Source organism: Aquarana catesbeiana, linkage group LG05 (genome assembly GCF_042186555.1).
Source record: "Aquarana catesbeiana isolate 2022-GZ linkage group LG05, ASM4218655v1, whole genome shotgun sequence".
Taxonomy (NCBI): domain Eukaryota; kingdom Metazoa; phylum Chordata; class Amphibia; order Anura; family Ranidae; genus Aquarana; species Aquarana catesbeiana.
Genome location: NC_133328.1, coordinates 87,278,049 through 87,302,096, shown reverse-complemented (window position 1 = coordinate 87,302,096; position 24,048 = coordinate 87,278,049). Strand labels below are relative to the sequence as shown.

Here is a 24,048-nt window from a genome sequence, read left to right as displayed (position 1 = left end):
CTCAGTGCAGGAATTGTGCTATTAGCCGGATTACCAGGTGAAAACATCTAAGAACCTGTAAGCTAAAATAAGCTACATTTTTGTTCCTGGGTTTAGATACACCTTAAGTTGTTCAATTGTTCACTGTGAACACATTATACCTGAGCAAATTTTTCACTGTCATGTAACAATAGACAGGTGAACACCACCAACACATCTACAAGCAAAAACTGATCATTAATAATAATAATAATAATAATAATAATAATAATAATAATAATAATGGGTAATTCCAGCAGCCTGTGAAGGTATAAAAAATTAAGATAGATGAGGAAAAGTATTTGCAAATTTTAGTATTGTAATGCTCTGTCTGCCAACATCTAAGTAAAAAGTAAGGAGAAAGGGGGAGATGCATTTAAATGACTACAAAAGGATAAAAATAAATAGATTGTTCTGAAGAATTAAAAATTAAATACCATTCAACTTTCGTTGTAGAGCCTCTTCTTGTAAACTTATGATATACATCTGCTCATCGAGATCCTCAAGGATCTTAAAGACAAAAATAAAAACAAACAATGATATCACAATACAACCCAATACCCTTAAGGCTGCATTCACACCTGAGCCTTTTCAGCTCATGAAACGCCCGAAAAAACGCCTGAAAAACGCCCAACAAGCAAAATCCCATTCACCTGCACCTGTTCACATCTGAGCGTTTTGTCACCTGAAGCAAAATGCCTGGAAAATGCCCTAAGCTCAAAAAAGAACATGTGCTTCTTTGGGGCAGATTACAGGCGTTTTTCTGTCTTTTACATTGGTGACCTGAACAAAATCGTGGCAAAACCACTGCAAAATCGTGGTAAAAACGCGCGACTTTGAAATGCTCAGGTGTGAATGCAGCCTAATTGCGGCCCTTTGTCAGACGCTGCTGTCCCCTCTGCTCTCCTCTCTCCCCCCTCCACCCCTCCTTCCTGTATGTCTCTGCCCCCTAGTAGTAGAATTAAAAATCTTTTTTCCTCACTGCCAGCAACTCTTTCATATCCTGGCAGAGCACACTGTACCTTTCTTTTAGAAAAACGAGTGCTGTAAATACAGTTTTAGAGCTGTCTTCAGGCCGGTCACTCAGCCAGTTTCCATGGCTACTGCAGGAGAGACTGAGCGGCCATGTGATCTCCCTGGCTGTCAGAGGGAGATCATAGCCCCTCCTGCAGTATCCATCTATCGGAGCTGTACAGCGGCCGCGAGTCATGTGGGCCCGGCCTGAAGACAGCTCTAAATAGGTACTTACAGCGCTTGTTTTTCTATAAGAAAGGTACAGTGTGCTCTGCCAGGCTTTAACAACTTAAGGACCGAGCCTCTTTCTGAGATTTGTTCTTTACAAGTTAAAAACATTTTTTTTTGCTAGAAAATTACTTAGAACCCCCAAACATTATACATTTTTTTCTAACACCCTAGAGAATAAAATGTTGCAATACTCTGTCACACCGTATTTGCGCAGCGGTCTTAGAAGCACACTTATCTGGAAAAAAATAGGATTTTTACATCATGTCCCTCTGCCCAGGCTACTATGTAGTTCACCTCCTTCAGAGCTGAATGACTCCTAGTACCACCTTGGTGGTTTATATAGGCCACTGCCGTGGCATTGTTGGACTGAACCCTGATGGGGCAGTCCTGAAGCTTCACCGTCCAGGACCACAGGGCCAGATGTACTGCCCATAATTCTAGGACGTTGATGGGCAGGGTCTGCTCTGTCCCTGACCATTTCCCCTGAGCTGTGAGCCTGGCTAGGTTCGCTCCCCAGCCTGAGAGACTAGCATCTGTAGGCAGTACTCTCCAAGTTGCCGGGAGAAAGGATTTTCCATTTCACAGGTTCTGATCTTGGAACCACCAGTTTAGGCTTAAGCATGCCTGAGGAGATAAACACATTGGATAATCCAGGACTTTTCTTCCTCTGTTCCAAGCCGACAAGATGTCTTGTTGTAAAGGCCTTGAATGGAACTGGGCAAAGGGCGCTGCCTCGAAGGAGGATACCATCCTCCCTAGAAGACTAATACAGAGCTGAATGGAGGGCTGTCTGGTGCCCCTTATCTGTTGCACCTGATCCTTCAGGGCACAGATCCTTACAGGTGGCAAGAATACTCTTGCTTGGACCATGTTTAGAATCAGACCTAAATACCTTAGACTTTGAGCTGGTCTCAAGGATGACTTTTTGGTATTTATGATCCAGCCTAAGCTTTTCAAATACCTCACTGAGTATGTTATGCTCTGTTCTAGAGCCCGTACTGAGCGGGAGGTCGTCCAAATACCTGAGCACCAGGATCCCTTGGGCCCTTAAAAGACCCAGTACTGGTGCTAGGACCTTTGTGAACACCTGGGGAGCTGTAGCAAGCCCAAAGGGTAGAGCCACAAACTGAAAGCGACGTTCCTCTACTGCAAAACGTAGGAGCCTCTGATGAGGCTGAAAGACAGGTACGTGTAAGTACGCATCCTTTCTATCGATGGAGGCTAATTGGTTAATTTTTCCTTACCTGGGTCATGTGAGTCACCAGGTGTTGCTTGGCAGGCGGCTAAAGTTGCTTAGCAGGATTGTTGCATAGGGGCTTGGTGAGCCCTATTAAAGGGCCTCCATTCTCCGGTGTTTTAACTACACCCAAGTACTCTTTGTCTTCCAAAAAGAGGAGTGGGACTAACACCATAGGGAAGGGCACACTTATGTCATCAGTAGTTCGGATCCTGTCCGATGGGCTGCAATAAAATGCATGTCTGCATTTTAGTGCACATCACTGCAGCGCAGCTCTGGGCTGGGTTTAAGTGTGAATAGGACACATAGAAAACGATTGTTTTCTGTGTGTCCTCGTGGTGATTGGCATTTTCCAGTGCATAAAAACGCCTGTCACCGCACTACTGTGAATTGGCCCTTAAGCACAAAAAAAACTATTATTTCTTAAATACTAGAGTTGAAATAAAGGCTTGTTTAGCAAACAGTCCTTAAAAATGCTGAAAATGTAGCATGAATCCAAGCAATTCAATTTATCTTAAAACAAAAAAGAAAACACTTAATACTGAATGTGGAAAAGGGGTTTTCTCCTCAGTCACAAACAGCAGCAGGTCAAAAATTCTGCCTGGAGATTTGGAGGGAAAAAAAAAAATTAAAGGAAATTTCTTTGCCCTGTCAAGTAAGAAGTGGGAGTGAGGAATAATAAAAAGAAAGTTGCAGACAAAGGTCACAGGTTCATGGGACTAAGGACTTGGGACAGAGGCATAGAGAACAGAATGGGGAATACGGAGAGCACACAAGGAATGTCGGAGGAATTCTGAGTCTATCCAATAGAACAAGAAGAGCCTCAGAGTGAGGAGTGAATGGCTAAAAACAGTGCGCTCCTACTTGACTTAGAGTGCTGAAATAGGACAAGCAAAAAAATTTTAAGGGCAGCTGAGGAAGAAAAAAATCTTCCATTTGTCAATTGAGGCTGTCACTCTCAGTGTTTTAGCCTGTGTGTCAGTAATTAACGAGAAAAGAATTACAGAAAGCATCCAATTACAATCACAACTACAACACGACAATCATGTTCCACCTAAAAAAGGTTGCATAATGAGAAATATATGAATGCAGCAGCTTATGAAAATTCTCGCCTACCAAAACAACTAGTGTTTTCCTCCTTCACACCGCCAATGGCATGCATGTATTTATAGGACATTTCTAAAGGTATATAAATGCATGTAATGATTTTGAAATTGTATAATTCACACGGGGAGGTTGATTTCCTAAAAAGGCAAATAAATATACTGTGCACTGCAAGTGCACCTTCAAGTGCATTTGCTCTAAATCTGAGGGGTAGCTTTGAAATGAGGGGAAGCTCTGCTGATTTCTATTATCCAATCGTATACAAACAAAAATGCTGGGCTCCATTCACAGAACCAGATCGCATGCGGTATTTAGGTGTTTTCCCATGCGCATCGCATTAAACCCATCGCATGCGACCCTGAAAATGTTGATTTGCTACTGCTTTTACCGCAAGTGGTTAAGGACTTGTGAAAAAACTGTCTGTCTTTTTTTACACTACACATTTTTGGGGGGCCAATCACAGCAGATCACATGACAAAATGTAAACAATTGATGGCTTAATTTCATGCTATTCATTGTGTGCAATTGTGTTGCTAGCTGTTATGGGTCACAGTGATCACATGGTACAGGTAGGGCCATGTGATTAGCTGTGGCCAATCACAGCGAATCACAACAATACACACAGTCAGTGTCATTCAGTAAAAATTGTTGCTTATACCAGTGAAATTCACTGGTATAAGCAATCACAATGGGTAAAAAAAAAAAAAAATCTTTATAATTTCTCCATAGTAGTACTGTGTTGTTCTGATAACACTGTATTGCTCTGGTCACAGTGTGGTAAAAATAAATACGAAAAAAAAAAACATCTTTTTTTTTTTTTTTTAAATACTGTCACCAGTCAGTGTCCTTGACCACTGCCACACCAGTTATATGATGATGCTGTACTGCACTGGTGACAGAATGTAAAAAAAATTATACAAATAATGATGCAGCGCAACTAAAACAGTGTCTCTTAAATAAATGAGTCCCAAATTAAACAAAAAAAAGTCCCTAAAAATGTATGTGTGACCAACCACCAGTGAATTCCAGATATACCAGACTTCTCTTCAATGGATCACCCACGTGTCACATGCATAGCACCCAGTGAACTATATGTGCTCACCTCCTGGGCTGGACCTTAATCACTAGTCTAAGTCAATCACACTTTTGCCCCTCTAGGGCTATACTCCAATTGGCTCCTGGCTCCCAGTAACATGCACAGACATATGGACTAAAACTTCTATTCGACCTCCTCCTTTCCATGTGGTCATGTAGTTACTGAGGAAGCCTTGATTGTCAGCACATTTGATTCCACCACTGGGTGGGGTGGAGACCCTGCGGTGAAAAGGTGATTTACTTTTATACTATGCACAGAACATGGCACTGAGAGTGCATTTGTTTGTGAGTGTCCCATTTTAGATTTTATTAAATTGTTTAAAACGTATGGAGAGCACTACTGATTTTATTCCCTTTGCATGACCAGAGAGGAGGTGGTCAAACAGAAGTTTCAGTCTATGTGTTGGTGCCTGTAATTGCTACTAGGAGCCAGGAGCCAGTATAGCCCTAGAGGGGCAAAAGTGTGTTTGACCTTGACTAGTGTTTAAGATCCATCCCAGGAGGTCAGCACGTACGGTTCACTGGGTGTTATATGCATGTGACAAGTGGGTGATCCATTGATGAGAAGTCTTTGATATCTGGAAGTCAATGGTGGTTGGCCACACCTACATATTTAAGGACTTTTCTTGTTTCATCATTTGGGATTTATTTAAGAGACACTGTTTTAGTTGTGCTGCATCATTATTTGTATCATATCTTAGAGGGGTGGAGTGGGAACACCCAACAGTGTCGGGCAGCAACCAAGAATTCACAGATTTGTGAGCACATTGATTTGCTTGTGATTTATGTACATTAGGTTTATATGTCACATATAGTTTATGGTATTTTGTAGTAATAGTGATTATGCCAATTGTCTTTTACTTTCCACAGTATGTAAAAAAAAGCAATGTTTTTTTTTTTATTATTATTTCCTCATTTTTCAAAAAATTGTGACAAAAAATGAAAACTTCAAAGAAACTGCCATGCTTCTTACTAAATACCTTGGACTGTCTACTTTCCAAAAAGGGGTTATTTGGGGGATATCTGTACTGTCCTGGTGCTTTCAGGCCTCAACAAATAAGAGGCAGTCAGTGCATCAGGACTGATCAATTTTCAGATATACACCACAGTTTGTGGACGCTATAACTTTCCTACAGACTAAATACTAAACAATGATTTGGGTTACTTTCACCAAAGAAATGTATACAGTTTGTCCTAAATTTTTTTTCATATATTTAGCAAACAATATATAAAAAAAACAGTGGTGAAGAAAGCTCTATTTGTGTGAAAACTATTTTATATGGGTACAGTGATGAACGACCGCACAATTGTCATTCAAAGTACGCACCCACTATTTTCCCCTGATTTTAAGGGGAAAAAAGTGCGTGTTATACGCAGATAAATACGGTATATGCCAACCCTGTATGATGCCTAAACAAAACTGTTAGAGGACTACCATGATCTCTGTGAGAGGCAATATATACTTTTTGTATTACTTTTACACATTACTTAGCATGCACTTTGCATAGAAAAAAAAATGCACTTGAGTTCTACTAGCTTGTAATACCCCTTCATTATGAGGCCATTTTTCACTTTTCAGCGCTGTGATATTTCAACTGTCAATTATTCAGTTATGCAACCATGAACCCAAAGGGATTTTATATCATTTTTGAGACAGATAGAGCTTTCTTTTGATAACCACTGAGTGTTTTAGCTTTTTACTACATAAGAAAAAAAAACAAATTTTGGTCCCTTATTTTCTTATAAATCAAAAACATATCAAGTAAAAATGTCAGACCAGTACAAACAATCCCCAAAATTACTTCTTTTATAAAGTACATTTTTTCCTTAATTTTTTTCTAAAATAAACAAACATTATGGTATTGAGGGGAATAAACATGGAGCTTGTAATGGTGCACTAGATAAAGTACATCATTAATGTGCAGGTCATACACAAGAAGAAAAATATGAAGAGCTAAATGTAAAAGTCACATACAATGGTAGGATGGAGATGGGGGGATTGATGTGCAGGTCAAGGGGGGTGAAGGAGTTATGTGCATGCACTGCAGAGACAGGATGAAGACGGGATGTACTGAAGAGAAGGGGTGAAAGGGTAAAAAGAAAAAAAAATGAGCAAAACAACATTTATTAACCCCCTTTCCCCTCCAAGCTTAAATCTGTTGCTGCCGGCTCCCTTAAAGTGGATGTAAACCCAATGTCATCCTTTCTAAACTACTGCCATAGGGGTTATCTATAAGCATATACATGCCTCCTGCATGAATCTTTACCTGTCAAATGTCTCCCCTCTGTCTGTTATGAGACCCGGAAAACTGCAGATTCTGTGGGTGGGTCTGTTGTCTGGAGCTCGGTGGGTGGAGTCGTGATGTTAGTAGACTCCCCGCCCACCTTTACACTCCTTGTCAATATGCATTTTCTCCTGTGTATTTCTTACACTGAACTTCTGCTATGATCTCTAACATCCAGTGAAAAGACAGGAAAATAACCACATGACTTCAGCATGCCAAATCATGCTGAGGTGTGGAACAGCCAATCCTTGCAGAGCTGCTGAAGAAAGGAGTGGGGGAGGGAATTAAAAAATAATGCATGTCTTAGGCTAGTGCACGAGATGTAAATCACCTGTCACTCACAGCAAGGGGGAGGATTTGACAAAGTTTTTCTCTGTTTGTCAAGATTTTTCTCACTGAACAATAAAAGAGGATTGCTCAGAGATGGATTATCTCTGCGTGGCAAGACTGGGCTCAAATGATAGGAAATCTTATACTCTACATTATGAAAAAAAAAATTTGGGTTTACATCCACTTTAAGACCCCTTCCTTCATGAAATTCACCTTCTTCACCCTAATCCACTGTAAGAGGAAGTAGTATTGTTTGAATCTGTGAACATTATGATTGTCCATCACAAGGCACAGGGTCACTCTGATTGGCCCTGTGCAGTATGTCTATGATCTGCACTTTCTAATGACAGCATATGATCACAGGCATTATGCTGGGAGCATGCATAATGGGAAACAAGGTTCCGTTTAAAAACAGCGCTCCAAAAGACCACTTTTAATTTACTGCCATTTTAAAACATATGACAGTAGGCAGGTGGTTTACTGCAAAAAATAAAAACTTACCGTTGGCTTGACCAAAAGTTGACCCATTACTGTAAACATTGTGGAAAGTCCAACAGGCGTACACACTAAAAAGAAAGAGAACACAATTGGTTCAGCTGATCAGCACAGTTTACTGTAGTAGGATGTAGCATGGTATATCAGATAATAGTTATGCATGGTTTTTAGGTACATTTATAAAATTATCACAATCAAAATGATTACTACAAAGTAACTAATTACATTGCGGGGGGGGCATATATCTATATGTGTGTATATACACACATACACACACACACAATTTGTTTTAGATATGCTCCTTTTTATTTATTTTTTTTTAGATATGATGTGTGAATGGGAAAACAAACATATTGGGGGTTTCTCAAATTTGACTGCAAAAGTGGAAATACACCGTTAGATTTTTTTTTTTTTTTTCATTCACTCTGCAACATGAACAAAAAAAAAAATGTAAATATTCCTTTATGCATACAACAAAAAAGATCTTTTCTTGCTCGGGCCCCAATATAAAGTTAGCTACTAGCACTATACTCTGGCAAGGTATATAAAATTATTATAGAAAAAATGTGTAGCGCTATAAATTATATGATAAAGTCCAAGGTGCATACAAAGATAAAGTGCTATGCAATACAGTGAATAATGAATCTGATACAAATATGTTTGAGCATTAATTCATAAAAATGTCATATAAAGTGCATAGTTGCCAACAGTCCCGATTTTCCCGGGACAATCCCGATTTTGGGACCCACGTCCCGATCGGAGGCTGTCCCGAATCGGGATTTGCTCAGGGAAAAATCGGGAATGTTTGCATTTTACCTTTTTTTACAGCGGGCTTCAGCAAAATGGCCGCCGGAGCCGCCGCCACCGCTAGATCGCTCCCCCTTGTGTTCAGTGGAGAGAGGAAGGGGGCTCGATCTGTGCAGCCAATGAATCGGCCAGGACGGACTCTGCTGGGGACACCTGATGCAAGGACGGACTCTGCTGGGGACACCTGATGCAAGGACGGACTCTGCTGGGGACACCTGATGCAAGGACGGACTCTGCTGGGGACACCTGATGCAAGGACGGACTCTGCTGGGGACACCTGATGCAAGGACGGACTCTGCTGGGGACACCTGATGCAAGGACGGACTCTGCTGGGGACACCTGATGCAAGGACGGACTCTGCTGGGGACACCTGATGCAAGGACGGACTCTGCTGGGGACACCTGATGCAAGGACGGACTCTGCTGGGGACACCTGATGCAAGGACGGACTCTGCTGGGGACACCTGATGCAAGGACGGACTCTGCTGGGGACACCTGATGCAAGGACGGACTCTGCTGGGGACACCTGATGCAAGGACGGACTCTGCTGGGGACACCTGATGCAAGGACGGACTCTGCTGGGGACACCTGATGCAAGGACGGACTCTGCTGGGGACACCTGATGCAAGGACGGACTCTGCTGGGGACACCTGATGCAAGGACGGACTCTGCTGGGGACACCTGATGCAAGGACGGACTCTGCTGGGGACACCTGATGCAAGGACGGACTCTGCTGGGGACACCTGATGCAAGGACGGACTCTGCTGGGGACACCTGATGCAAGGACGGGCTCTGCTGGGGACACCTGATGCAAGGATGGACTCTGCTGGTGGCAGGCGACGTGGCTAGTGACACGCTCAGGGATCCCACTGATTCGGCATTATGGGGAGTTGAATGATTTAATTTTATATTACAATGTAATAATAGAAATAATGCGCTTCAATCATCCTGACACCATAACAATCATGGTGTCGGGATGATTGAAGCGCTAACACCAGGTGTTTGGAGTATCTTTATCTGCTGATTGTTAAACTTTCTAGAATACACATATTTCCATTGTTGTGTAGGATCTGGGGCTGCTGTCCCTTCATTCCTCTCTCCCCCTTTACCTCTCCATCCCTCATTCATCTCAGACTCTAACCACAACCCCTTTGAGCCACACCCATTTCAGCCACGCCCACTATTTCACATAGACCACGCACATTTTTCGCCTTGGCTCGCTTTGCGCGCCGCAGTTTTGTTTTTTATTGCTATGTCACGCCTTCAAATGCATTCCCCGCCTCCTAATTATTATACAGCTCCGCCTACAGCCAAAAAAGTGTCCCACATATTTTTTTTGCAGTGTTGGCAACTATGAAAGTGTTAATAACACAAACACCCAAAAAAATCCTAAAAGGAAATGAAACAGTCTTTTAAATCATTGGAGAAAGCAGCTACAAACAGACAATTGCCTACGCAATAGAAAACCATAGTCCATATAAATGTAGGAATGTTACCCGAAATTGGAGTGTGAGGATATCCTACAAAAAAAAAAAAAAAAAACGCTCAAAGAGATTATTCCACCATGTCTTGTAAAGTGGGGGGGCTTACTGGATGATTTTGAGCCTGATTAAGGTGGTCAATATGGGCCTTAGTGAGTGTGATGGAATCATTGATGATGTCATCAATAACAATGGTATTGTTAACAGGAGGTGCTTCAGGCACCCCTGCCTGTGATCGTTGATGAACGTCCTCAGTCAGAGATCCAACACAGCCAGGTTGCATATCATATAAAGTGAAATTAAGAAACCAATCATAGGGTAATCCAGTTTAAAAACATTTAATGAGATCTAAAATATTGCACTTGGTTGAACCAAACAAATCCTCTCGCCAGTACACCTATTCGGGTGACATTCCTACATTTATATAGACTGTGGTCTATTGTGTACTGGCTGTTTGCAACTGCTTTCGCCACTCATTTAAAAAAGGACTGTTTCTAATTTTATTTCCTTTTGGGATTTTTTGGGACTTGTGTTATTAACACCATATATGAAATTTGTATGAATTCATGCTCAAAAATCTTTGTATCGGATGAATTTTTCACTGTATTGCATATTTTCTATACTATTCCTTTATGCATGCTAACAGTAAGTTATATTTACCATAATTAACCCTGTCTGTACTGTGCTGACAGATCTTCATTATCGATTGTAAACTAGATGTGCACACTGTCCCAACAAAGGGTTAATGATCTCCAGGCTTGGGTGGTATATTGTATGTCATGCACTTTTAAACAAATCTGTTACCTGATGCAAGGTATTATAAACAAATCAAGCTGCCTATGGAGTCCCATGTATAAACCCGTTCTAAAGAAGCAACTAGAAAGGTAAGAAATAGTTTTTTTTTTTTTACTTGTATTTAAAGATGCTGTGTGAATGAGGGTTTCCTAAATTTGCATTACTTACAAAGTCTCCCTACCAGTCCTCTGCTTGCTCTCAATCACATTCATTCCTACAGAGAGGTCACCTATTACACATCCCAGTGATAGATGCCTCTTTATAGGGAATAATGGAAATTTTCTGTGCATGCACAGGAGAGGCAAATAACTAACCTGGGGCAGTTTGAGCGGCTCCAGAGCTCCCTGTGGACCAAACAACATGGTTCTTTACCATTTTCATCTCTCTACAAGAATACCAGATAAATCCTGTCTGACTGAAAAGAACAGACAGTGTAATCTCCAGTTCTGTGAAAAATCCACATTGCATGTGGTAGCCAGAGAAAAAAATGATCCTTTTCCTAAGCTTTGGGTGACATGAGGGAGCTCAGGAGCAGCAATTTTACTAAAAGAAATGGCCACTTTTCTTTTTCCTAAAAAAAAAAAAAAAATTTTAATTTATCTGTAAATTCCATTGGAACAGTAAAGGACAAAAGGTAAAGTACTTATCCTGGATTATAGGTTTGTACCTTCAGGTGATTGGACACTGGCAAAGCTTTTCGAAGGCATGCCCCTGGGAGCCTCTCCTATTACCCTACAAGGAGAAAGTCAAAATTCCTCCTAATCGTACAGTACAGGACACAGACAAAGCGCCCATGGACCTTGGGAGCTTACCAAGCAATGAATGAGGTGTGTGGGCAACAACTAGGCAAACAGAAATGTGCCCACGGGCCCAATAACAACAAGAGTTGGAACTAATCCACCACGATTAAGGACACTATGCATATATTTACCAACAAATGGTCTAACTGGTCCTCGTATGGGGTTTTGCAATAACCTGGGGCCCATTATATCCACTTTCCATCTCTCTTCTCTTTAACCACTTAAGGACTAGCCTCGTTTTGGATTTTAGGTGTTTACATGTTTAACCGCTTCAATACCGGGCCAATTCTGACACTTTGCTCCTACATGTAAAAATCATCATTTTTTTGCTAGAAAATTACATAGAACCCCCAAACATTATATATGTTTTTTTAGCAAAGACCCTAGAGAATACAATGGCGGTTGTTGCAACTTTTTATCTCACACAGTATTTGCGCAGGAATTTTTCGAACGCGTTTTTTTTTGGGAAAAAAACTGTTTTGTGTTTTAAAAAAAAACAAAAAACAGTAAAGTTAGCCCAATGTTTTTGAATTTTGTGAAAGATGAAGTTACGCCGAGTAAATAGATACCTAACATGTCACGCTTCAAAATTGCACACACTCGTGGAATGGCGCCAATGTTCGGTATTTAAAAATCCCCATAGGCGACGCTTGAAATTTTTTTACTGGTTACATGTTTTGAGTTACAGAGGAGGTCTAGGGCCAAAATTATTGCTCTCGCTCCAACGTTCGCGGCGATACCTCACATGTATGGTTTGAACACCGTTTTCATATGTGGGCGGGACTTACGTATGCGTTCGCTTCTGCGTGCGAGCACACGGGGACAGCGGCGCTTTAAAAAAATTTTTTTTTTTTTTTTTTATTGTTAATTATATATTTTTTTTTTATTTTGACACTTTTTTGAAAAAAAAAAAAAAATTGATCACTTTTATTCCTATTACAAGGAATGTAAACATCCCTTGTAATAGCAATATAACATGACAGGTGCTCTTAATAGTGAGATATGGGGTCAATAAGACCCCATATCTCACCACTAGGCTGGGAAGCCTGAAATAAAAAAAATAAATAAATAAACGATCGCCGCTTCCAAGCCGAAGCGGCGCCGTTTTTTTGAATGGAGAGGCCGGGCGTGACGTCATAACATCGCGCCCGGCCTCTGACGATCATAGAGACTCCGGGGACCATCTGGTCAGCCGGAAATCTCTATGATCTACATCCGGCGCCGGCGGATCCACTCTCCGCCTCACCGATCGTAACGGTGAGTCGGAGCAGGCACCGGAGGGTGGCGGGAGGGGGGGACGTCCCCTCTTGCCTCCCATAGGAACGATCAAGCAGCGGAACGGCCGCTATGATCGTTTCTATGGTGTAGAGATTCGCCGGCTGAAACCGGCAATATCTGAATGATATCTGTAACTACAGGCATCATTCAGATATACCTGCTCAAAGCCAAGGACGTCATATGACGTCCTTGGTATTGAAGTGGTTAAAACAGGTTTTTTTTTTTGCTAGAAAATTACTTAGAACCCCCAAACATTATATATTGTTTTTTTTCTAACACCCCAGGGAATAAAATGGCAGTCATTGAAATACTTTTTTTTGCACCGTATTTGCGCAGCAGTCTTATAAGCGCACTTTTTTTGGAAAAAATTCACTTTTTTGAATAAAAAAATAAGACAACAGTAAAGTTAGCCCAATTTTTTTTTTTATATTGTGAAATATAATGTTACGCCAAGTAAATTCATACCCAACATGTCACGCTTCAAAATTGCGCCCGCTCGTGGAATGGCGTCAAACTTTTACCCTTAAAAATCTCCATAGGCGACGTTTAAAAAATTCTACAAGTTGCATGTTTTGCGCTACAGAGGAGGTCTAGGGCTAGAATTATTGCTCTCGCTCTACCGGTCACGGCGATACCTCACATGTGTGGTTTGACCACCGTTTTCATACGCGGGTGCTACTCAGGTATGCGTTCGCTTCTGTGTGTGAGCTTGTCGGAACAGGGAGCTTTAAAAATTTTTTTTTTTTAATTTTCTTATTAATTTTACTTTATTATATTTATTTTTGCACTGTTTGTTTAAAAAAAAAAAATTGGATCACTTTTATTCCTATTACAAGGAATGTAAACATCCCTTGTAATAGAAAAAAGCATGACAGGTCCTCTTAAATATGAGATCTGGGGTCAAAAAGTCCTCAGATCTCATATTTGGACTAAAATGCAAAAAAAAAAAAAAAAGTCGTTTGCAAAAATGACTTAAAAAAAAAATATGCCTTTAAGACATATGGGCGGAGCTGACGTCATGACGTCACTTCCGCCCTCCTATGGTATGGAGACGGGTGGCGGCCATCTTAGCCTCACTCGTCTCCTTACCTCAGCAGTGACGGCTCCGGTAAGCGGTGGAGGGCGCGGGAGAGCGGCGGGAGGGGGGAAGGCACCTCTCCCGCCGCCGGTGATCTCGCGGCGAACCCGCCGCAGAGACCACCATTATCGTACACAGAACCGGCTCCTGTAAAGATGGATACCTTGGTTGTGGCAGTAGCTGCTGCCGTTACCGAGATATCCGTTTTCAAAGTGCCGACGTATATGTACAGGAGCCGGTCGGTAAGTGGTTAAGGGCTTTGCGCTTCACCACCTGTAATGATATTGTAGCTCAAGAGGCGGAGCAAATTGAACTTAGGGCAACGGTGACTTTGGCAACTTTCCTTATCTAATCCAGCTAACACAATTTAACTCTATAGACACGCAGAGCTGGGAATGTTTATCTTTGTTCTGGTTTTGTTTATTTTTATTATTTCTCTGTTACCTTTCCCTTCTGTATTTTGGTTTTAATGGAAAAGCGGATAGGACACACCATATGTCAAATTTATCCAGTGCAGTTGTTCTTGCACTAATAGTTATAAGCTGTAAACTATACCTTTTTACACTGAATATGTTAACACCTGGATTGCATCTCGACATAAACTGTACGTGTCTTCTCTTTCTATTCAATAAAAAACGTTTGTATTAAAAAAAAAAAAAAACACAAGATTTAAAAAGGCCCAACTTCAGAGTGCCACTGCAGGAATTTCACAGCTGAAAGCTGCATCTACAGTAGATTGGACATCCACCTGGTAAAACTTTGAAAAGGACCAAGTGGTGGCCTTACACAGCTGGGCTACAGAGGCCTGGTGCCTGAACGCCCAAGAATCTCCAACTGATCTGGTGGAATGGGTGGGTAAAAGCACAGGAAGCGATTTTTCTCTGAGAGTGTTGAGACCTCAACTAAGTAAAAGGGTGCTGCAAGGGGGGCTTCATGCGAGATACACCTTGAATAAAGGTTTTGACAAGGGAGAGAAAAGCCAGAGGTTTTTGAAAAACAATGGACAAGGCTGAATGAAACCTGATTGTAGGAAGGCAGCTGCTCACACCAGGCAAAGAAGAATTTACAGGTACAATATTCGATCTTCCTGAAAGTGGTTTTTCTTGCTTCTAGCAAAGAATAAATGATAAATAATAGACTCAGAGACCCCTATGTTTCTTAAGACCTGGGCTGCAACAGCAATAGCATAAAAGCCAGAGATAGAGAAGTAGGATGAAGTAAAGGACCCAGAGATAGCAAGTCTGGCCTGTTGGGAAGAGGCCAGGGGTCTGGCATATACGTGTCAGAGCACATCTGTGTACCAGTTCCTCTGGGCCAGTTTGGTGCAATGAGAATCACCATCTTCTTCTCTTGCTCTATCTTGCTCAGCAGATGAGATAGAACTCGCATTGGGGGTAGACATACAGTATCTCACAAAAGTGAGTATACCCCTCACATTTTTGTAAATATTTTATTATAACTTTTCATGTGACAACACTGAAGAAATGACACTTTGCTACAATGTAAAGTAGTGAGTGTACAGCTTGTATAACAGTTTAAATTTGCTGTCCCCTCAAAATAACTCAACACACAGCCATTAATGTCTAAACCGCTGACAACAAAAGTGAGCACACCCCTATGTACTATGTACCCCAAAATGTTTAAATTGGGAAAATTAGCCATTTTCCCTTCCTGGTGTCATGCGACTCGTTAGTGTTACAAGGTCTCAGGTGTAAATGGGGAGCCTGTGTGTTAAATTTGGTGTCATCGCTCTCACTCTGTCATACTGGTCACTGAAGTTCAACATGGCACCTCATGGCAAAGAACTCTCTGAGGATCTGAAAAAAAGAATTGTTGCTCTACATAAAGATGGCCTAGGCTATAAGAAGATTGCCAAGACCCTGAAACTGAGCTGCAGCATGGTGGCCAATACCATACAGCAGTTTAATGGGACAGGTTCCACTCAGAACAGGCCTCGCCATGGTCGACCAAAGGAGTTGAGTGCACGTGCTCAGAATCATATCCAGAGGTTGTCTTTGGGAAATAGACGTATGAGTGCTGCCAGCATTGCTGCAGAGGTTGAAGGGGTGGGGGGTCAGCCTGTCAGTGCTTAGACCATACGCCGCACACTGCATCAATTTGGTCTGCATGGCTGTTGTCCCAGAAGGAAGCCTCTTCTAAAGATGATGCACAAGAAAGCCCACAAACAGTTTGCTGATGACAAACAGACTGAGGACATGGATTACTGGAACCATGTTCTGTGGTCTGTGAGACCAAGATAAACTTATTTGGTTCAGATGGTGTCAAGCGTGTGTGGCAGCAACCAGGTGAAGAGTACAAAGACAAGTGTGTCTTGCCTACAGTCAAGCATGGTGGTGAGAGTGTCATGGTCTGGGGCTGTATGAGTGCTGTCGGCACTGGGGAGCTACAGTTCATCGAGGGAACCATGAATGCCAACATGTACTGTGACATACTGAAGCAGAGCGTGATCCCCTCCTCTCAGAGACTTGATAACGTGATAACATCCCCAAACACACCTCCAAGACGACCACTGCCTTGCTAAAGAAGCTGAGGGTAAACGTGATGGACTGGCCAAGCATGTCTCCAGACCTAAACCCTTTAAATCATCTGTGGGGCATCCTCAAATGGAAGGTGGAGGAGCTCAAGGTCTCTAACATCCACTAGCTCCGTGATGTCATCATGAAGGAGTGGAAGAAGACTTCAGTGGCAACCTGTGAAGCTCTGGTGAACTCCACTGCCCAAGAGGGTTAAAGCAGTGTTGAAAATAATGGTGGCCACACAAAATATTGACACTTTGGGTGTACTCACTTTTGTTGCCAGCAGTTTAGACAGCTGGCAATTAATGGCTATGTGTTGAGTTATTTTGTGTGAGTACTCACTTTTGTGAGATACTATAGATTACCCTAAACTGAGACCAGGGAATTATCATGTAATCCAAAGCTAGCGCTAGTGGGTCCTTGGTTATGGCCAAGGCAAAAAGCAAAGCATTTTGGGTGAAAAACTCTTTGATTTTACCCACTGGATCATAGTTGGAAATGTCTATTACCTGACCTGCCTCTTCCTTATTTTATTTTTTTTTTTGCTCCAGTTACCGTGTGAGAACTTCCTTGGCGTTCCTCTTTTGGAGGTTTTTGGTGTTTTTCTCCTGGCTGATTTGTACAGGTCACTGACATGAATATGAAATTCATGGCTCTAATTACTGTATATAAACAGTATGTATTGCTTTGACTATATGACTACATTATATAATTAATTGTATTTTGATATATTATCAAGATCATCTGCTCCTGGTGAAGTGAATTATAATTCACAAAAATGCATTGAAATTTTTTTTTTTTTTTCCCACCTAGTGGACCTGGGTGATAGTTATTCAATTGTCTACCCAATGGACTCACAATAAGTCAAATAAATATGTGTATGGTTCTACATAGATTATGTAAAAACGGATACACAGCAAATGTATTTAACTTAAATCAGTTGCTTTTATTGCAGCTATTGTATAATAAAATCGCTTCTCGGCCTTTTGGCTAAGATCAAGTGTAGTATCTGTTCTTATCAGTTTCCAGAGGAGGCGATGTTGGCCCGACCAATAGTGGGAAGGGCGCATGCAAATCCGATGGTGTAATTGGACCTGGACAGACGGTTGAGGGAAAGTCATCACCTGTTGCCCATGGGGGCTTCAGTGGGCCTACCCAACCAGTCTAGAAAGGACCTCCTGGTGAGGATGGGTGCTGCACATGGGTCTGGCCGGAGGGTTGGGTCCCTGGCCTTCTGGCCTGGATTGTGGTAGCTCTAGCTACGGACAGTTATTCGGGAGAGAACGCTTACTACCCCTTTGAGGGGGGGGGGAGTGGCTAGTATTTCCTGAATGTAATTAGGTAGGAGTGATGGGAGCGACGGTGGAGCCTGATGGTAAAGGGCTCTCACCAAGCTTCTGGATCTCCATGCCTTTCTGCCTGTGGTGGGGGCTGCTGTGGTCTGGGCTGTGGGTCGGGGTTGAACTTGAAAGCCTATGGAGTAGTGCCCCTGGAGTGGCAGTCCAGGGGTGCCATAAAATCACTGTGTGTGGCAGACACTATGATTTGAGGCACCATGGCCACTGCACCATAACACGCTTTTTTTGCACCTGCCTCTTGGGCCGGGCCTTTTGGCTAGGACCAGAGGAATTTTTTATTCCTGGCCAGAGGGCCTGGTCATTGTTTTACACAATGGCCACTTCTTCACTCTCCTCTCCACTATCCCTTCCCCCACTTTTTTATTTATTTGAAACCTATGTTTGTTTTGTCACGTCTTGTTTTTTCACGTTTTGCACGATGAGTAAGGATGCGGGTCCTCGGGCCAGCCCTGAAAGTCTTGGGAGGGGGTGGACATGGCCTTTTGGCTTAGTTCGCCCTCTCTCATGGGGTCTCCCTTCGGGGGAGCCCCACCTAGTACTTGGGTGGGTCCTGTTTCGGCAGGCCCTCCAGAGAACGGGGTCTGTCTGGTTTCGGCCAGACAGACCATTGTAAGTACCTTTGTCCCCGTCTGGAGCCTAACGCCCCGGGGGATCAGGGAATTGGCACGTCTGTGTACCCGTGGCACTTTTTTGTGAGCACTCTTTATGTGTGTGCACATTTTTTATGCACCGGGTGAAGTTTTTAGGGTGTGTTTTGCACGCCATAGGCTTTAAAAAAAAAAGCTATTGTATAATAAAGTTCAAATATTTTTTGTGGAAGTTGCCACATTAATGGTGTTTTTTTTTCTATTTACAGGAAGTTTTAGCTATCCAGGCTTCGTGCCTCAAGATTCTGCACATGTGAAAGGAGACTTGAGCCATTCTGGAAATTTGTTGCATGTTCCAGGTAACTGCTGTAATTGTTCTAATTAAAGCACACTTCTAAAAAACAAAATCATGTTAGTGGATCAATGTCCTAGACCAGTGTGCTGCAGTCTGACATACTGAAAATGCAGCAAGAGCTGGTGGTATGGCTGGGCCTGCAGGAGTAAAGAAAGCGAGAAAGCGTCTCAGACTTCCTCTCTGCAAAATCTTTAAATTAAGGAACATGTAGACTTGCTACAGTGGGATGTTTGCTTAAAACTGAGTTTGTCCATGAACAGACCACTTTAAAGTGAACTCTTTTTCCACTGAATAGAGTTGAGCAAAGATTTTTGGAAGAGTGAGGGTATGTTTACACTTGCGGTTGAGAGTGGTAAAACCCTGCTGTTTAGTCATGTTTTTATCACCCCTCAACCATTCTACCTGTTGCTGCAGAGGAAGTGTCTGGGGCTGTACACATGGCACAGCTGCAATGCTTTGCAGCCACAGCAAAGGTAAGTTTTTTTGTTTTTTTAAATAACAAACATGTTATACTTACCTCCTCTGTGCACTCTTGGCTCCTCCTCCGCATCGAGTGCCCCCACGGAGAACCACATTGACACAGACAGCGGCACTCGGCTCCAGGTCCCATATCACTGGATTTGATTGGCAGCAGTGGGAGCCAATGGCTCCTGCTGCCATCAATCGATCCAATGAGGACTCGAGATAGCGGCTGGAGCTTCTGGGCTCGTTCTCGTCGCTGGAAAGATCGGGTTCAGGTGAGTAAAAGGGGGGCTCTGGGAGGCAGCTGCACAACAAAAGGTTTTTCACCTTAATGCATGCATTAAGGTGAAAACCCTTGAGACTTTACAACTCCTTTAAATCCTGTAACACTCATTGGGCAGTAGCGCCTGCAACCCATTCAAGTGAATGGGACTGTGCTGCAACTGCCCTGCAACCCGCATACGGTTGCAACCTGGTTGTCCTGTTAAACAGGCAGCGAAGAGGCAATACAACGCCTCCTCACTGCCCATCTGATGCGGTTTGTAGAGTGATCTGAATGTGGATTGCGCTTCAAACAGAAAAGCAAGTGTAAATGAGGCCTGAAACTCTTTTCTGCATTATTCCAGTTGTCCTAGGCTGCCTATTCTATTTGTTATTGAACAGGGAATATCTTTAAAAATGTTGCAGGTCTCTTTGTACCCAAAGAGGCTTGGTAAGATAGGGGAGAATTAAGTTCTACAATACCAAGGGTTTTGTGCACAGCAACATTGAGCTAATCCACATTAGCAAGCACGTTACATGAAACTCCCTGTTTAGGTGTGAAAGAGTGGGGGGGAGAAAAATCTTCCAAAGCCCCCTTTAATACTGCTTCTATATCCTCATCATTCTCTTCTGTGTGCTGGAGAAGGGGTGTGGCGTTTTATATCCTTGGACCAAGATGGCTGTATTAAGGCTGTTAGTTGCCCTAGAACTTGTGACATGGACGTAGAAAACTAGGCTTTCATAAGGTAGGTTGCTTGTTGCATGCTTGAAATAAAACTAGAATCGCATGCAGAGACCAGTGTTATTATTAACTCCTGCTCTTATGCAAGGGTAGCATCATCAGGTTAAGTGCTGTGCGGACATTAAGCCAAGCAAATGTTCACCTGAGATTTTCTGTGGCTCCCTTTTACTTGATCTCCGCCACAGCTACAGGTATGCAACTGTGGGGTACTCATAGAGTAGGGTACAAAATATAAGTGTGTCAAAAAAAGGTACACAGCAACCTGAGTGTACACCATTCTGTAGCAAAATCCTTATTGCGAGAAAGCAAGAGAAAGCACCTGAGTGCCTTAGAGCTCTGGGCGGTAAAGTGTGCAGCCTATGGTGTTACTGTATGTCACACCTGATCATCCACCATAGACTAAGCTCTGAGTGGTTGAATTTTGAAAAATTTAAAAACTGTAAAGCAATTACATTCCAAACATAGCCCTAATTTTGACAGTAACAGAGATACAGGTTGACCCTGTCCTACTGGTTGATGACAATGGACTGTATATAGTGTCCAGCCTTCCTCCATCAAAGTGGGCATAGCCCCGAAGGGGTCTTCAGGATCTCGGTCCCATAGAGATGGACCATGACCGTGGACATGTATAGCATCCTATGGCTGAAAACAAGCATTGCACTAAGTGCCAAGGTGAGTGCTCATGCAGGATCCAATACCCAAAGCAACATTACAGGCTGCCCCCACAGCGTAGCGTCTGGGTTACGGCTCCCAAGGTGTTACCGAGGTTGCGCCAAACCAGATGCACCGCTTCTACTGTAGTATAAGACAACAGCGAAGGAGATGGTTGAAGAGTTGACTGATTAATCCAAAAAAATAAACTAAAGTGTTACCAAACCCAGGACCCCCCATTCACTACATCTGGTCTCCCACAGTACACACAACATGAAAATACAGTTATTTTAGTAAATATAAACTGTTAAATACCTTTTCTCGTCAGCAGTTATAGCAGTCTTGTGACTTTTATCAGTGTCCAGCAAAGCACTGGTTAAAGCTCGTAGGAGTAGTTTTCCGACTATCCTATGATACTTAAAGACCCGACCCTCTGTCTGGACAGTGTCGATTGGCCCTGCGCTGATCACAGGCACCCTCCCAAAAAAAAAAAAAAAAAAAAATCTCTGGCAACACAACAACACCAAACTGAGCATGTGCAGCCTGACTCCATAGACTCTGTGTTATCAGGAAATTATTAGCAGTCAGTGGAATAAAGGGAAGATCAGAAAAGACAGGATCAAACAGCCTTTTTACACAATGCATGGGATTAACCCCTTAGGTTCCACAGTATACCAAGCATGCTTTACTGTATACACAGACTGATTTTACTGTTGTGGGTTTAGTAACACTTTAAGCTGTAAGTGATTTCTCCACAAGTGAGAAAAGGTCCACTGGCAAAGACACTAGCAAAAAACTGGGAACTCAACTAATCATCTAAAGGTTTGAGCCTATAACTCAAGGTCTATGAATAATTTGCCTGTGTCCTGTATTGTACAATTAAGATAAAACAAATATGGCTCGGTAATTCTGATATGCAGCAAATTGCATTCATATGATGGACAAACTGTAAGAACATTTTAGATAATGTATATTTGGCATTTTTATTTTTATCAATATTAAAAAAAAAAAAAAAAAAAAAAAAACAGCAGCTACTGTATGTACTTGTGCAGTATTCAGTGAAACACAGTGCACTGAATGCAATAGATAAAACTGATGTGAATAGCTGCTTCTACTGGCACTTACCACAACCAAATCAAAAAACCAGGTAGTATAGGTTATCCCCTTGTACATTTATTGCTGAATTTTTTCCTCAATCTAGAACAAGCTTTCAGTTACAACTACTGTACATACTTTTACAATAATAATTTTAAGGTTTGGGTTTTATTAAATTAGTTAAATTAAAAGGGCATCCATCAGAGTAAAAACATTTCCAGTACTGAGTTATTTTTTAAGACATATCCTGCAAGTGCATCCTTATTTCAGTACTTAGCAGGTCACATATCCGCAATAAGCATGCAGCCAGTGAACTGACAGAATACCTGGCATGCACACTCTTGTTCCAAGCTAGTAACCCACCAAGCAGAGTAGGAAGATTGAGATGACGCCCCGCAACAATGTACTGTATAAAAACAAGCCAGCTAAATCAGCTCCCAAATTTCTATTCTGACATCGTCATGTCACACAGTTACAGTGGACCTAAACCCTACCTGGATCGAAAAAGGAATATTCCCCTAACTGGACTTTAAAGGCACTAAAATTCCAAAATATATAGAAAAGTATATATTTTATCAATAACAAAAATTACTGCGTGAGATACAGAATAAAAGAGCGGAATGTTAGCAACAATGCATATGATATATATATATATATATATACACTACTGATAGTCATATAATAATTGACAATATTACTTTATAGTTCACCCTACGTGTTACAGAGTTTCCAAAATCTCCTTCTTCAGGGGGACGTGAAAGAGTCAATCATATGTCTATAATATATTAACAAAAACAGTTTAGGCATATAATCTTAATAACAAAAAGGATGAATAACAAAAATACAATGATGGTATTGAATACAGATGACATATGTAGATTTCTGAAACTGTCATATGCATGAACATTCCGAGAATATTAAAAACAACAGGGGAATTGAGCGGAGTTGTGTCCTGGATCTGCCCATCTGGGCTTTTTGAAATGAGATGGCAGATCCAGGACACAACTCCGCTCAATTCTCCTGTTTTAAATATTCTCGGAATGTTCATGCATATGACAGTTTCAGAAATACGTACGTACATATGTCATCTGTACTCATTACCAACATTGTATTTTTGTTATCCATCCTTTTGGCTATCAAGATTATATGCCTAAACTGTTTTTGTTAATATATTATAGACATATGATTTTTCATAGACATATGACTCTTTCACTTACCCCTGAAGAAGGAGATTTTGGAAATTCCGTAATGCGTAGGGTGAACTATAAAGTAATATTGTCAATTATATGACTATCAGTGTATGTATGTATGTATATATATATATATATATATATATATATATATATATATATATATATATATATATATATATATATATATATATATATATATATATATATATATATATGCATTGTTGCTAACATTCCGCTCTTTTATTTATACTTTTCTACATATTTTGGAATTTTAGTGCCTTTAAAAGCTCAGTTAGGGGAATATTCCTTTTTTGATTTAGATATTTGGATGTGGCACCCCTCAGAGACTCCCTCCAATAATTAAATTTGTCAAAACCCTACCTGAATAACATTGTGTATTATGAATTGCCTTTCTTCATATTATGCGGTTTTAACCCTTTTTCAAGCCTCATATCAACTTCCTGTTTATGTGCACTCTCTCCAGTTTGAAGTCCAGCTTCTTGATGGCGACAAAGCAGACCATGCCTGTGCAATGTCTGTTGGCATGGCTATTTGTATTTTCTTAGGGGGTTCATGTGACAACAGAAGAGCACAAATGGGAAACAGTTGTCACCTCATAACAGCAGTGCATAACATGGGCCTTGCAGGATTACTGGGTATTCTCATATTTTAAACTGCAGATTTAAAAAGATGAAAACAACTTTGACTTGGTTCAAATAAACATGGATGAGGATATAAAGAGGAGATAAAGCTGACATTA

The 24,048-nt window shown here is 41.6% G+C and overlaps 1 protein-coding gene and 1 pseudogene across 1 annotated transcript in view; one reads left to right on the top strand and one right to left on the bottom strand.

Annotated features, from left to right (window-relative positions):
* LMBR1 (limb development membrane protein 1) overlaps window positions 1–24,048 on the bottom strand; it is a 251,126-nt gene that overhangs the window by 91,993 nt on the left and 135,085 nt on the right. Inside the window, exons 8-9 of the mRNA XM_073629939.1 lie at window positions 7,816–7,880; window positions 456–528 (exon numbers count right to left, since the gene is read on the bottom strand). Of these exons, the coding sequence (XP_073486040.1) occupies window positions 456–528; window positions 7,816–7,880 (138 nt within the window). The remainder of the gene's footprint in view (window positions 1–455; window positions 529–7,815; window positions 7,881–24,048) is intronic.
* On the top strand, window positions 17,555–17,639 carry LOC141146416 (U2 spliceosomal RNA; annotated as a pseudogene).